This window comes from Fragaria vesca, linkage group LG3, assembly GCF_000184155.1.
Source record: "Fragaria vesca subsp. vesca linkage group LG3, FraVesHawaii_1.0, whole genome shotgun sequence".
Taxonomy (NCBI): domain Eukaryota; kingdom Viridiplantae; phylum Streptophyta; class Magnoliopsida; order Rosales; family Rosaceae; genus Fragaria; species Fragaria vesca.
The window spans coordinates 19,713,777-19,729,576 of record NC_020493.1 but is presented as its reverse complement, the minus strand read 5'-3'; the positions used below and the strand labels follow the sequence as shown (position 1 = coordinate 19,729,576).

Below are 15,800 nucleotides of genomic sequence, written 5' to 3'. Positions count from 1 at the left end.
AGAAGTTGTTTGTTTTCCACATGAAGTGTAAATTTTGTCAAATATTTTGGCAAGCTTCGCTCAAGGTTTCACCTTGATCTCACTTGAGGGGGAGTATTGGAGAAGTATTGGAGGTATGACTATGCTCATGGAAGTATGGTTGTATACAGAGGATACATGGGTGCTATGGTCTCTCGGATCCGAGAATGCATGGTTGATGTCGTCTCCTTCTAGGCTTACCTTTATTGTTTATATCTTACATGTATATTTTACATTACTTGTATATCATACACAACAACTCTTACACCACACCTAAACCTGTAAGCCCTAAAAGTGTAGTTGTGGCTTGGGTTCACATGCGTGGCATAACTATTCGAATAAATATGTAACTTTTGTATTTTCGACTGTGATTTGCATATGTATTTTTTTATTAAGCTTGTATGAAGTATGAATATTGATTTTTTAGGTATCAACAATGTTAGAGATAGTGATACATACGTCTAAGGTTTTAGAATTTCAACAAGGATGGTGAAAAGTTCAATCTGTTTCTTTAAAGTAGCTTACAACCTTTATCAAATAGAAGCAAACTCATTTTCAAGTACAAATCAAATATAAAGCGGTACATACAACATAATCCTCTCACGACATTTGAGAAATAAAACTTAAAAACTACAATATGAGCTACAAAGTTGACTTGATGGAAAGTTGGGGCAGAATAAGAATTTGTGATATGTAAAATATCACTAGTAGTATCATCATGCACACTATAAGGAACAAAGGCGGAGGCTTAAAATCGTGGTAATAAGAAATAATAGAAAATAGAGTTAATTACTTGAAGGTATAAGATGGACAAGTAGGATTATTAGTATAGTCTTATGATCAACCGTTAATTTGTTTGATTCATTTAGCTAAGCAAACGAATTTTGTTTACATTGTTTTTTTTGCATAGGTGATCTTTATTGGTTAATTCAACATTTAAACAGTTAAGATTATGATTTACATTGGTAAAAATGTTTACTAAGAGAAAGTCCGGACGCATACGTACATACTAATCCGGACGTAAGTATTTTTCTAAACTAAGTCCTTACAGAGGAAAGGTTTTTTGAAGTATGAACCCCATTTTAGAACCGACATGTATGTTGAGGCATAGGATAATGTTGTGTTTTCAATTATTAATGTCCTTATTCTTTAACACCAGTTGGTGTTTAAATAAGGTATATAACATTAGGTGCTTCAAGAAGAAATAGAAGGATTTCTGGGAAACTAGTATTATGTGATTTATGTCATCCAATTCAGAGTTACGAAATAAGCTAATGATTTTTGGTCTAAATGTATCTGCTTCTCGTCAACAATAAAAGTGAACATGGAAGGACACTGTATCCTAATCTTGTCAGAAAGCTACATCATTGAAGCTTATTTCTACTTTTCAAATCTTTTATGCTAAACTGATATAAACTCCATCTAACACCACAACCGTTAGAGGATCAAAATGTTAATCTAACGCATTCAACTTTACCTTCAAAAACAATAATTTTGTTTGGACAATTAGCTATCCCAAGCCGAACAACATCTTTACACCAATGTTTTAAAAGGCTAAGGCGTAGCCGAGGCTATGGAGCGAGAGCCTCACCAAGGCGTAAGCCTTGAGGCGTAAGGCGTAAGCCTTTTGAAAAAAAAAAAATTATTCATGTCATTATTCCTCCTATATATAGCACATACATTACAATCAACACAACATTATATATGATCATTCATTCCTAGTAAGGACTCAAAACAATGCAATTCAAGCAAATCACTAAACATAAAACACATCCAAAAGGTCAAGTTAAAAGATCAAAGTACACTAGATAGTCTTGCAAGATCAAAAGATAATAAAATAAACTTCATGCTTCAAAGTCATCATCATCATCAATTAAGATATCTCCATCCAAACTATCATCACCATCACTATCACCCCCATCATCACCATCATCATCATCACCACCTTCATCATCATCATCACCGTATTGGAAGAGAGGATTAGTATCATCAAACCGATTACTTCTAGTATCATCATCTACAATGTCATCAAGAAGCATTGATTTTCTTGGTGCTTTTCTCTTACCTATGCAAAATGGGATAGACAATTATTCAAAGAGTACTAAAATTAATGTTACCAATTAATCGAACATAAAGTTTCCAAAGAACTTACTTGAACTTTGTCCTTCCATAAATTTCCTTTTATAGAAAAGGATAGGCTCATCAAGAGAAGGTGTAGGCTCACGGGAAGGAATAGGCTCACGAGAAGGAGTAGGCACATGAGGAGAAGAAGGCACATGGGGAGGAGGAGAAGGCACACGGGGAGGAGGATCACGACTAATTAGGCTACTTTCATATGTACCACTTGGCACATTTCGGATCGCTCCATCATCCAATGTCAATTCTTCCACATTGTCCTCAATCCAATGTGGATCGGTGGGAAGAACCGGATCCTCTATCTCGGTTATCCATTCATCATCCGATTCAATCTCTTCCACAACAATAGGATCGGTCATTGTAGCGTTTCTCTTCAAAGTCCTATCTCTTAGAGCAATATTATACTTCACATAAACTAAGGCATGCAACCTCTTATGCTCAAGTCTATTCCTCTTCTTAGTGTGAATCTATAATTAACATAATGCAACAATTTAGTATGGTGAAATTTAATAATTTATGACCTATAAACTATTCAACTTAGATGGGATGAAATAACTTACCATTTCAAAAGTGCTCCAATTCCTTTCACACCCCGATGCACTACAAGTAAGGGAAAGGACCCGAGTTGCAAATTCATCAACTCCGGTGTTTGTGTCCCATATTTCTCCCACCAAAACACTATGAACACAAAATAATATAGATTAATAAACTTATAAAATCACAATCATATAAATACTTGGTTTGCATTTTAAAGTAATACAAGTTAAACAAATTAAAACTAACCGGGTGATCGGATTTTTCTAGTAGATTCGGCCATTGCACTTCCAAACTTCCCAAGTTTTCGCTCATAAAGGTCCAATTGTATTTCCGCTTGGATACGAGCCTCACCATCAAGCATCCTATCCATGCAATCTTCCAAACCCTTCTTCACATGCTCGGTATTTTTAAAATTTTCTTCATATCGAAATTGAGGGTTCAAGTAATAACCCGCCGCATGCAATGGTTGATGAAGTTGTGGACTCCACCTATTATCTATTCTCTTCCAAATAGGTGCATACTTCGCTTCCACATTTCCAAGATTACTAGCAATCTTGTCTTTTGCGGCATCTATCAACTCAAAAATAAATCCCATGGCGGGTCTCACTTCTGAATCAACCTCTCTCAAGACACAAACAAGAGGCAAAACACTCTTGATGCAATAGGCAATATGGTTCCAAAAGTTTCCATCACGGAGGATATACTTCTTCACATCATAAGCATCTTTATGTTTTGTACAACCACAATCATGCCATTCTTTAGATTGAAACATACTAATAAGAGCTGCCTTTTGCTTATATAGACTTTGGAGAGTGAGAAAAGATGTGGCAAACCTTGTAATCGCCGGCCGAATAATCTCCTTGTTGCCGGTAAATTTTCTCATGATGGAAAGAACTTGTGTATGCCCATAAATAAATTTCACAATTAGCTTAGCTCTTTGAATGGTAGTTTCAAAGACCTTCAACTTGCTAATGTCCTCCAACATCAAGTCAATGCAATGAGCCGCACAAGGAGTCCACCATAATTTGCTTCTTTGCTTCATTAGCTCCTTTCCCGCCCACTTATAATTAGAAGCATTGTCGGTAACTATTTGGACAACATTCTCCTCCCCTACCTCCTCCACAACATTATCCAAGTAATTGAGCATCAACTCTCCATTTTTAATTGTATCCGATGCATCAACGGATTTCAAGAACCATGTACCTTTAGGGCTATTTACTAAAAAGTTTAGTATAACCCTACTCTTGCCATCCGTCCAACCATCCGACATAATAGTGCATCCATACTTGCTCCAATCTTTTTTATGATCTACCATCAACTTTTGAACATCTTCAACTTCATCCTTCAAAATCCAAGTCCTTAGCTCATGACTTGTAGGAGGTTTAAAACCCGGACCGTATTTGGAAACCATCTCCAATGCCGCAAAATAGTATGGATTATTTGCTACATTGAAAGCCAATCCACTTGTATAAAACAATCGCCCAATAGCCCTACACACATTACGCCTCTCTTGTTTCTTGTAAGAGGTATTCAACGTAGTTTGCCGAGCTTTTGAGGATACATAGTTGTCCATCGGTCCTCTAGCCTTTGGTTGACCCATAGAACCACCACCACCAAGTGGACTTTGAGAACTACCAACAATAGGAGTTTGAGCACTACCACAATCACTTGCAAGGGTTGTAGTCACATTTGTCACTTCATGATCTAGTGCATCTTCTTCTTCTAAATTTTCTAATCCCCCTATCTCCCGAAGCACGGCAACCTTTGCTTTTTTCTGATTATCATTCCTTTGAAGTGCTTGAGAACACAAATCTTTCACATTTGGTGGAACCTTGGGACAAGGTCTAATTCCTTTGCGGGTGCCAACTAAATGCTGCTTGAATCGGAAGATGCCACCGGTATTTTTCAGATCACAAAATGCACACAGAAAATATGTCAAGTGACCAGGAATTGGTTTAGTCCATTGCCAAGCAAAATCTTTCTTTTGTGTCCCATCACTAGAACTCATTGTGCTGCCTACAACACACGTACACACCATTAACAAAGGCAATCTATACTTAGACAAAACCAGCACACCATTTACAGGCAGCTTCTTGTAAATGCTGCCTGCAACACACCATGACAAAAAGCAACCTCTACTTTAGACAAAACCAACACACCATTTACAGGCAGCTTCCTGTAAATGCTGCCTGCAACACACCATTAACAAAGATAATCTATACTTAGACAAATTCACAAAACCAACACAGAGTTGTGAGCATTTACAGGAAGCTTGCTCTAATGAGTCCAATCTATACTTAGATAATCAGAGCACAATGTTGCATCATATACTAAGAAAACACAATTCACAACACTGACAAGTGACAACAGTCCAATTGAATCAGAAATTCAGAGGAAGAGGTGCGTACTGCACTACTGCATACCTCAAATTAGAGGTGAGTTGGTGACTGCAATGCGAGGCTTAGGAGGAAGAAGACAACGACAACGAAGAGGCGGTGGTCGACTGGTCAGATGGTCGGAATCCTGGTGGTGGTCGATGGTATGGTCGATGGTCGGATGGTTTGTGCCTCTGTGGTGGTCGCGATTCGCGAACTGGGGGAATCTTGGTGGTGGTTGATTGTGTGTCTGTCTTCGAGAGGAAGAGGGAGAGGGGTGTTCGAGAGGAAGAGGGAGAGGGAGAGGGAGAGGGAGGAGGGAGATCGGGAGCAGGGAGCAGGGAAGGAGGGCGAAATACAGAGGGAGGCGCACAACCCCCAGCTTATGCGAAATACTTACCCAAAACGACCCCGTTTTTAGTTGCTTCAACTAGGCGCACGCCTTATGCGCCTTAGGGTGCGTTTTTTGCGCCTTATGCGCCTTAGGGGTGCGTTTTTTGCGCCTCTGCGCCTAACCTGCAAAACACAATGAAATTTTCCTGCGCCTCACGCCTTTTAAGCCTCAAGGCGCGCCTGAGGCGCGTTTTTTAAAACATTGCTTTACACTAAATGAACAAGAGAGTATTGCAACAACAATTTATACAAAAATTATATTATGTAATCTAGTGTTCACCTTAACAACTGGGCACTAAATTCCGAGACCTTTATTAGTGTGGTCACTTCGCTATGTGATTAGACAACATTGATGCCCACTGCTACTAATCTCTTCTGTTATAATTGGCAAGGGAAGGGCCACATAGGCTCATTCAGTGTCACCAGATTGATACATGGTTGATGTTGCTATTGGATATTTTGGTGCTACCATCTCATCAGTATGTACTGTCAAATCTGACTTTCGTAATATTTTGCTTTTAGTGCTTCTGTTCCCTTATGCCAACTTCACTGAATAGTTGCTTGTTTTCTTTCTCAGAATCTGAGATCGTGTTGTGATTGTTCTTTGGAACAGCAACGTCAAAACTAATAACATTATTGGAGAGCAGATCATACAGAACTAGCCGAAGCTAACTTCTCTTCTTTTCTTTTTTCTTTTTTTGTGAAAGGAAAAAACTACTTTTATGCTCGCTCTAATTGTGATTTAAGAATTCTTTACATTATCGTCATCAAAATCCTTAATTACATAATTGGTTAATTTAATATTGTGGAACACTATCTTTCACTTTAACTGAATGATAAATAAAAAAATGATATGCCATAGCAATCATTTTTGGATATTTCTTTCTTTCTTTGTGGCACTAAGGTTTCAAGGACTTGTTTGTCCCACATTCCTCCTCTAACAATTATTTAACCATATTTGTATTGTATTCCCCAAACTAGTTTCCTCTTCACAGTTCTATCCCATGAAATGGCACTTCCTTTTCCCAGAGGTGTCCTCTGATGAAAGGTTGGGCCAAAGACGAGGGACCATACATATATAATTAAATCACCAATAAAGTTATGCCAAACACATGGTGGGCCTAAGACCAAATTGGATTCTTGTGATTCTGTCCCACTTCTACTTTGACATTTCTGTCCCGAAGCTATTGATTCGGGTCCTCTCCCAGTTGTTGAGGTGTCATTTGTGGGAGAGAATAAGACGCTCCAATTGGTAGGGAAATGAAGATGTTAGTCTGAGCCTACAGTGGGCCCAATCTCGTTTAACAAAATGTTCCAATAGGCCCACTTCCACAACCATGATGCATGTAGAGACCTCTTTAAGGATACCAAAAGCCTCCCAGTTGATTATTGACACGTTTCATCGTGTTACTGTTTAAGTGTTTGCCCTCCTATTGATATCAAAAAAAAATTTGAGTTCGTGATACTAGCCTCACATTTCACTCATTTTATCTTTCACATTTTCTTCTCTAAAATTAGTGACGTGACGTTAAGTCAAAACCCACTGCATCGACCATGCTCCTGATCTTATCATTCTGAAAGAGCCTCCCATCCATGCTGCTTCTGCTTACCTTAATGATTTGAATGATGTTCCTAGAGCTAGAAGAACTGGTGATCCAGTTGCTACTTAGTTCGAGCACACCCATATCAACTGAATTACTCTGAGGTGGGTGGTTTTTTTTTTTTTTATGGTTACAAAGGGAACTCCAGTTCAAGTTCGACCCCCGCGTCAGTGTCTCTACCTTGAGTCAATCGATCTATTTATTATCTTTTACTAAAATCCACACTTGAGAGCTGCAAAAGCCCACATACATTAGTAATCGAAAAATAGAGCCCACCCTACATTCTGAATTGCATTCGCCTATGGCTGCAAGAGATCAGCTGTGCAAAGTCTCTACTACTGTTGCAGCAAAGACCTGCTTCACATATCACACAAACTAATATCAGTTTCTGGAGTAGTCATCCAGGAACTTTGTTGTTTTCCAGAGTTCAATAGGTTCGGGTAAAAAAAACGAACATAATGTAGAGGTCCTCTTTGTACAAACGGAAATGACATGTAGGCATTAACTGCCACACAACCGCCATAATGACAACAATTTATTCATCTTTGGACATAATGACTACCAGCCATAACCGCCCCAATTACACAAGAAAATGTCCTAAACAGAAGGCTGGTCACCGCTTCAAGACTGCGATTATCTCAATCTGATGTTTCACCGTATGTGATGTTTCAATCTGAAACAATCAAAAGATAAAAGGCGAAACCCCCAGTCATCTAACTGTAACAACACTGCAGACAAACTGCCTTGTCTAACTGCAAGCCCATATCAATGTCTACTTCATTATTTCTACATACGGAATAAAAAATATATCAGGCTTTAGAGATTTAAACCCACACCTTCTGATAAAGAATCAGTGCAAACCAAACCCCGTATTTAACTCATAACGCAAAAGCTTTAACAGATTTACCAAGCCCCGAACCTCGAACAATTGAAAATTCAGTTTTTAATTCCAAATTCTATGTGCCAACTCAGAACAAAATACAGGTAGAAATGTGTTATAGAACCGGTTTATTGTAAACCAATGAAAAACAACCTATTTATCATTTAAGCAGTTAAAAACAGTATTAAACTCCCCCAAAAGGGTCAGATTTCATTCATTTTGTTGGGCGAGCAACAATCAAAGTGTACCAGTACACACCAGGGAGCAGTCCATATGTGTCCTTTCCGGAAGCTAGAGGAAATGCATAGTACATTAGAACACTCAAATCTTGGTGATCAGCCTGTCAGTTTGACCATAAACAGCCACCCGCAATGCAACCTTGAATCACACCAGCACCTGCCGCATCAAAGTAAAAGCAAAACTCAATACAAATAAGGTGCAATGCGAGTCACAATTTCAAAGAGCAAAAATGCCAAGACATTTGAAAAACAAGGAGAAAAATGCTGGATGTCTACATTAGTGGAAATAAAGGATGCTGACAGTAGTCGCACTACAAGACAAAGAAACGCTAGCAAGCAGAGGATTTACATATAAATTGAACACACAACGTAGGGTAGCCAGAATGACTTGTTCAGATACCGATAATTCCTCCAGACCTAAATCCCAGATAATTAGGCAACTTTAATGTCAGGCCTGTCCCGAGCTTTAAAGGTCAGAAAATTGTAGATTTTAACCCAGGCTCCATTCTGGGGACTACTGCACCCTAGGAGGGAGCAAACCATGGACATGACAAGTGCTCATTGCTAGCAATAAAAACAAAAACCAATGAAAAAACAAAGAACAGAGATTTCAATATTTTTAAGAGGTAGAGAAGAGAAGAAAACCATTTGGTTCAAGGAACAAAGATCGGGAATATGCAGACACAGAATTGAACCTTATGAAAGTACATAATTAACAAGTTGAAGCACAAACCAGGCCAATGTGCATGGCATAACTCGAAACCAGGCCAATGTGCATGGCATAACTCTGCCAGTTATGCCAACCCCTACGGTAAAACTAAAGTGATAAATCTTTACCTGCAGGATTCCAGACCCCAATAGTTACAGGAGTTTGACCCTACATTAGGCTGCCGAGAGCAAAACCACTTATGAGTCAGTCCCATCCTGAGTACAAGGCCGAGAAAACACACAGACCTCAATTTCTCCATTCAACAACCAGTCAAAGCTATCATTCACTATTACATTCCAAAGGTTCTGTTATATAGGTCGCCAGAACTGGGCATCCGAAACTTCAATTCTTCATAACCAGAATAGAACTTGTTGAATCCTAGTCTCTCATTTACTCTCTCATTTCTCAGAAGCTCTGCCATACCAATACTGTTACCACCCTGAGCTTCATTCCATCCATCCCAATGGCCATTTGGCATGGACCGGTTATTTCTGGATTGTTGAAGAGACAGTTGAGCAAAGGGCGATATATTGCTAGCTTGAGATTGATCCAAAAGCCTCGATGACAATCCATAGGAATCATTGACATGAGAATAGCCATCCCCAAAATCAGGATACCTGAGGTTTTGTTGTTGGGGGAAGGATCTTTGCATCAATAGCTGAAGCCTTGCATCATTTTCAAAGGCACTTAACTGTGAAGGATAGTTGGATCTCATTTCTACACCAGGGTTGTTAAGCCCACCTTGCAGTCTCCCTTTACCAACTGCCAATATAGCAGGATCCATAAACTCAATATCCCCAGAGCTACCAATATTCCCCGTGGGCTGGGGTTGATAGGAATTTCTCAACACAGAGTTATCGTGCAAAATATTCCCTGAGGCCATGAATGAAATTAAAACCGAAACACATGAAATAGACCATGAAGTTAATTTAATAGGAGCTGCACAACTAACCAGATAGTGAGTCAAAATCATGCTCCAATCTCTCATGAGAAGTAAAGCCCGGTGGTGGGGCCCTGCTTGGCACAGAGAATCCCGGAGGAGCGGAGATTTGAGCCCTTGAAACTGCTGAAATAAATAAAGGTAAGAAATAACCGTAGGAAGTAAAAATCATTCACTACACAAAACATCAAACAAAAGAGTAACCTGTTACAGACAGCAAAGAAATGGCCTATCTGATAAATATATTTCAGATTATTTACTGTGAAAGATAAACAAGTAATCTTTATCAACAAATAAAAGACTGACCCAATACTTAACAAATGTCCAACAAAATACCAGAGTCCCATAAGTCCAAGAGTACTAACCAGAAAGCTTGTTCGAAGAGAAGGCTAAAAGATTGTTGGCATGATTTTCAGAATCTTCATTTGTATTTGAAGGAAAACCATTTCCAATTCCAAAATTATCCAATGATAAATCTCGATTTTCAGTATAGCCATGATGGAATCCTTGGTTCTGTGCTTGGTTCTGTGATAACCGCCCAATAACACTCTGAGATGACTGTAGATCAAATGGCTGATGTCTAGAATCCTCCTGTCTTGCAAAAGAGAATCTTGACTGATTATTATTTGGTACTTTCCAAGAAGAGGCCAGTTTTTGAGCTCCAGCCTGTCTATCAGATTCACCCAAAAACTTAGAGAAATTCTGAGGCAATATTATTGGGTCATCCCAAGTGTCGAAGTCCATTGATAATATATTTGAGATTATGCTGCTCTCTCCCTTGTCCACAGCATTACTGAAACCAGGATTAGCTGCTTCACCCAAGAATCTTCGACCTTGCTGCCCCAGGCCTTCATTTCGATGAAGAAATGAATTGTCCAAGGGCCTCTCTGGACCAGAAGAGCTGCTTACAAAATTTTCATGGTAACCATTAGATTGTACTGGCACGTTGGTCGAAGATAGAAGTGAACTGTCCCTTATTTTATTATCTACAAAAAGGCGATCAGCACTTGAATAAACTGAACCATAACCCTCACTAGGTAGCAACGGAGACCTAGAGTGACTTGAAACATGGACTGCATTAGGCAAATACGGCGCCCGACTCACTTCTGGGTCCTTAAGTCTTTGATTATCAAAAGATAATACATCCTCCTCCACCTCAGAAGATATACTAGGTAATGGTTGTGACTCGGATAACCAGTTAGATTGTTCTCTTGTTACTGCTCTCTCGGTTGTTATAGGAGATTCTCTAGGTTGTTCTGCAGAACGTTGTTGTGACCCTTGGTCCTGAGGCGATTTAATATTCAAATGATCTGAAGCAGAATTATTAGGTCTGACCACACCAGAATGATCAAGCGCAGAATTTCTATCAATGCTCATGAGAGATATATCAGAGCATAAGCTTTGGGTGGCTTCTTCATTAGAAACCATACTTTCACTTTCATGACCGGAACTAAAAGGCTGCCGATTATGGTTGGTGGCAGGGCTAGTTGGCTGCATACTACTGCCTCTATTATTGTCCTTGGATGCAGGCGGACAAGATAACTGGCTGCTAACATTAAGAGAAGCAGGAGCTTCATCAGGTGCAGCAGGTTTGTCTGACAGGATACTTCGACTATCCACACTATGTTGCTTCACAATTTTCAGTGATTCCGGTTTACCTTTAGCTTGCATAGTCTGACTGTCTTCATTCAATCTTGACCTCTTTCCTGCATCACTATGCACTATAGAAGCCTGGTCAGTAGAAACAGCAGCTGAAGAAAATGGCACCGTACAACTGACTGTATCAGGTTTCTGTTTGGCATGTCCATTTGAATATATTTGTGCTGCTGGTGATTGAGAATTTGAACCACGCATACCCCTGCAACATGCATTCAATAATTTAAGAATTCATTATAACCAAGAAATCACCTGTGTAGTTAACCAAAAATAGATAACTACCATGAGGCTGCAGCTGGAAGAGCAATAGATCTGCCAGAGCTTCCATTTGGAGGAGAACCTTTAATGAGGATTCCAGTATTCTGTCAGATTTTTAAAATAAAAAATAGAGTAAGAACATATGCCGTGTCTAAACTATCCACTTGAGTATCAAAGCAAAACAACACATTCATAAAAAATAAAAATAAAAAGGCAAATCTCAAATGATTGCAACCAGCTCATACATCTGGCTTCATACGTTACAAAATATAATATGAGACTTACACTTGAGCCATTTTTAATAACAGGCCCTCCAGTAGAAGCAGAGCTGCTATTACAATAATCATCTAGTGGTGGAGGCAACACACTTCCGGACCGGCGCTGCATAGGGTTTAGAGTACCAGTAATTTGTTGTACTCTACTCCTTTTAAACCATTATCAGTTAGTTGATCATTCAATGTGAACACTAATCAAGTTGCAGAAAGCATAAAACAAGAGAAAGCATGTTATACTAAAATATTCAAACCTCAAATTTCACAAAAAGTTTACGACTTGTGAAAGAAAAAAACTCAAGCTTCAAGTTTTTTCTTTTTGATGAAATGTCTTTCAAGTAAAAAAAGTGAAGAAAAAAAACTATATTTTCATTTTAAGAACTCAGTTACAATTCAAAGATTGCATTGTAGAATTATAGATTCAATGAAATGCACATTCTGCCACAAGAATCCGATTCTCTCAAGACTGAAAGTAACACAAGATATCCATAAAATTAGGATGAGGGACTCCTGGTAAAGTGAATATTAGAGGTTAGGTTCATGTTCATCTACTTAGGTTCCTTTCTGATAAAGTGTGTGTGTGTGTGTGCGTGTGTGTGTATGTATACTTACAATACTGGAGTTGCCTGAGGTTGAGCACATCATCACAACGTAGGATTAATATATAATACACTGATCATTGTATCGACTGGAGAAGATAAAAATAAATAAAAAAATTACCTAGTGTATGCCGAAATTATTTCATCTTTGGTGAAACTATCCTCATGACATCCGACCTCGTGCAGATACAAACAATCGGGATTGGTGCAAGGCTGGGAACAACAAAGAGTCAATCTTCAACAAGATGCATACAGTACAAGCTAGCTTCTAAGTAGGAAACTACTGCATTAAATAGGATATAAAAAGTAATAATACATACCACATTTCTAAGCCATGCGTGACAGTACTTTGTGGTACCAAAGCAAGCCCTGAAACATATAACTAGAAGATTATCATGCTGACAACCCTATGCTGAAAAAATCCTTGCAAAACATTACTAAGTAACAGTCAATTATCCAGAAACATGCATGTACCTCAAAGATCTGCCATCCAATAGAAACCCATGTACATTTTGAATACAGCGAACTGCTTCCTCCTCTTTTGAGTAAGTAATATATCTAAATACAAAACAATATTATTAAAAACATTAAACGCAAATAAAACAAAAGAATCTTTACAAAATAAACAAGACAGAAAGAAAATAAGATGACTTAGTGCAACGCATCAAAACATCTTGACTTACACACTACATGTATTATTTGGAAATTGTTGAATGACACCAGCTGCTGTCCGAGACATAGAAACCTTTAAAACCTTCCCATACTGAGCAAAATATTCTTTACGCTGCAGAAGCTGCTTAATAATGCATAAAAAGAAAAAAAAACAAGAAAAAAGTCAGTGAGCTTCTATAAGCCAAATAAACACATAATCCAACACACATGCTCAGAAAGAGATAGGGAGGGAGAGACTACATCTTCATCTGCCAGATTAAGAGGCAACCCAACTATATAAACAAGGTTCCGTTGAATCACTCGCACACTGCTAAGCTGCTTTCTTCCTTCAGTGATTGGCTTCACTTTTGTCTTCTGAGACTTCTTCCTCTCAGTATGGATTTCAGCCACCAATCTATAGGGATGGATTTATATTAACAATTGATACTGTAAATAATCTTATCCATAAAGAATTATGGTTTTCGGATTAACCTCTCACACTTTGCAGCCCCTACAATCTTTTCCTTATCATAAGGGGTACGGCATGCAGGACACCGCCCCTCAGTGTCATCCTTCTCAGCCATGTCCATTATGTGGTGCCAACACCAAACACATATCTGTATTTTAGACATTAATAGAAGACAATTAATCAAACAATTATAAAGTTCAATGGCTAGAAAGGTACCACATTTCACCACTTTAACAGATCAACATTTAGAACTAACAAACACGTAGGGAGGCAAGAGAATGCTCGATAGGCATAATTTTGCAATATGACTATTTGCTAATGTAGAACATGACACTACAATTGCTTTGTGAATTTTAATTAATTGTTATTTTAGTCTTGCCACACAGTGTTCTGAGGCAAGGTTATGAGTAACTGAATAACAATGATGAAGTTCAAAAAATGAATCAAAGACACCGGGCAGACAAAAGGGAACAATTATTCATTTAACTTTCCATCAGAGTGAAAGAGAGAGGTTAGCATCCCACACCTCATAACCACATTTGCATGGTTTCAATTGCTGATCTGTCAAATCCATCTCCTCCGCGCAGAGAGGGCAAGTCTTTTCTCCCTGATCACTCATGATTTCCCTAAAAGAAGGTACAAAAGGGTAGAACTATAAATAAACACAATGTGAAAGACACAACACTTCTTCAATCAGAGTCAGCATCAATCAAAAACATAGAAACACAAGAATTCACCTTGATTAAGCATTTGTCTTCTACTCAAAAACTAATAGTAAAGATTCTATACTCAAGTAGATAGTATTTGACATCAAACACACAATTCAAAGCTCATCTACATAGTTTGTTTCCATGAAACTAAGCTGAATGTTGCTAATGTATAATAGTTAACATCCGATAAAAGTTTTATTGCAAGTTCATTGTTCCATATTCACATTACAAGCTCATTTACAAGTTAAAGACAAAATCTTAAAATGGCAAAACCCTAGAAAAATCCCAATCAAAACAAGGCTGACCAAACAGTGAAACTTAAATCACTCTACAGATCCCCAAAGTGAAACCCTAGACAGTTCAACTGATTTATACATTGACAAATTCAACATCCAGGAGTTAGAATCATTCCCCAAACACAACTAGATCAAAATCGAAAAGCAGATCAAATTCAAGCATCAATTCACCACAACACAATCAAAAACAAATACAAAAAATTATAAAAATCATCAAAACAGAAGCAAAATCGGAAATTTGAAAACCTAATCGGAATCGTTGACATGCAACACACAAAACCTAACGCAACAAAACCTAAATGGAGGTCAATCGGAGACTATCACAATCGAACTAAATCACAGACTAAATCAAAAATCAAACTCCGAAATTCAAAAAAATAATAAGAAAAATCGAACAATGAAAAACGAAGAATTAGGGATCTGGAGGACGAAACAAAACGATCGGAGCGGAGGAATTAGGGTTTGGAGAAGAAGAAGAGAGCAGAGGAGACTTACAGTTGGGGATCGTGAAGAGGACGAATCTGTGAGAGGATGAGATTGTGCTTCAGAGAGAAGAGAGAGAGAGAGAGAGAGAGAGAGCACAATACGAGGGGGGTTGCTTTTTAAGCGAGGATGGGCGAGAGAGAGAGAGAGAGAGAGAGAGAGAGAGAGAGAGAGAGTAGAGTAAGTAGAGTAGAGAGTAGTACGAGAGAGAGAGAGAGAGAGAGANAGAGTAGTAGTAGAAGTACGTACGTAGTAGTAACGTAGAGTAAGAGTANAGTAGAGTAGAGAGAGATAGNGAGAGAGAGAGAGAGAGAGGGGCTTGTTTGGCTGCTGCTGGTTGTTTCTCTGCGCGTCGCTGTCAATTAAATATGGTTGAGTTCCGGAAATGCCCTTAGATTTTGGTGAAACTACCGACACATGCCTTTGGTTTGGGGGATCGCTGTGCTGTGGCAGGGTTGTCTTTTTGCCCCCTCTCTTCGTGTTTTGTTTTTCCGGTTTTGTCAGACTTTGCAAACTCGCTTCGTTATTTGGCTCCTGCTGGATTTGGTCTACACGTAATTTGCTTCTTCTTTTTTTTT

At 38.6% G+C, this 15,800-nt stretch overlaps 2 protein-coding genes across 2 annotated transcripts; both read right to left on the bottom strand.

The window, feature by feature from the left end:
• Window positions 1-1,589: 1,589 nt before the first annotated feature.
• LOC101294838 lies at window positions 1,590-4,699 on the bottom strand. The gene is made up of 5 exons (XM_004295948.1): window positions 2,985-4,699; window positions 2,715-2,832; window positions 2,171-2,621; window positions 1,964-2,083; window positions 1,590-1,642 (listed from the first exon to the last, which is right to left on the bottom strand). Exons 1-5 carry the CDS (start codon window positions 4,697-4,699, stop codon window positions 1,590-1,592), a joined length of 2,457 nt encoding a protein of 818 aa, XP_004295996.1.
• A 3,777-nt stretch (window positions 4,700-8,476) lies between these two features.
• On the bottom strand, window positions 8,477-14,604 carry LOC101306895. The gene is made up of 12 exons (XM_004294639.1): window positions 14,260-14,604; window positions 13,757-13,881; window positions 13,526-13,679; window positions 13,297-13,406; window positions 13,088-13,171; window positions 12,934-12,982; window positions 12,735-12,826; window positions 12,028-12,166; window positions 11,767-11,846; window positions 10,194-11,686; window positions 9,841-9,954; window positions 8,477-9,761 (listed from the first exon to the last, which is right to left on the bottom strand). The coding sequence occupies exons 1-12, from the start codon at window positions 14,350-14,352 to the stop codon at window positions 9,178-9,180; spliced, it is 3,117 nt and encodes a 1,038-aa protein (XP_004294687.1). The 5' UTR covers window positions 14,353-14,604; the 3' UTR covers window positions 8,477-9,177.
• Window positions 14,605-15,800: the final 1,196 nt, after the last annotated feature.

Excerpts from the sequence above, each read along its gene's own strand:
- LOC101294838 (XM_004295948.1), bottom strand. The coding sequence starts at position 4,699 with ATGAGTTCTAGTGATGGGACACAAAAGAAAGATTTTGCTTGGCAATGG. Across the intron at positions 2,833-2,984 it reads TATGAGCGAAAACTTGGGAA|TGTTTTGGTGGGAGAAATAT; the intron begins GTTTGGAAGTGC and ends TTGTGTTCATAG. Across the intron at positions 1,643-1,963 it reads CGGTGATGATGATGATGAAG|GCTTACGCCTTACGCCTCAA; the intron begins GTGGTGATGATG and ends TTTTTTCAAAAG.
- LOC101306895 (XM_004294639.1), bottom strand. The coding sequence starts at position 14,352 with ATGAGTGATCAGGGAGAAAAGACTTGCCCTCTCTGCGCGGAGGAGATG. Across the intron at positions 13,407-13,525 it reads TTAATCTGGCAGATGAAGAT|CTTCTGCAGCGTAAAGAATA; the intron begins GTAGTCTCTCCC and ends ATTATTAAGCAG. Across the intron at positions 12,827-12,933 it reads ACGCATGGCTTAGAAATGTG|CCTTGCACCAATCCCGATTG; the intron begins GTATGTATTATT and ends TGTTGTTCCCAG.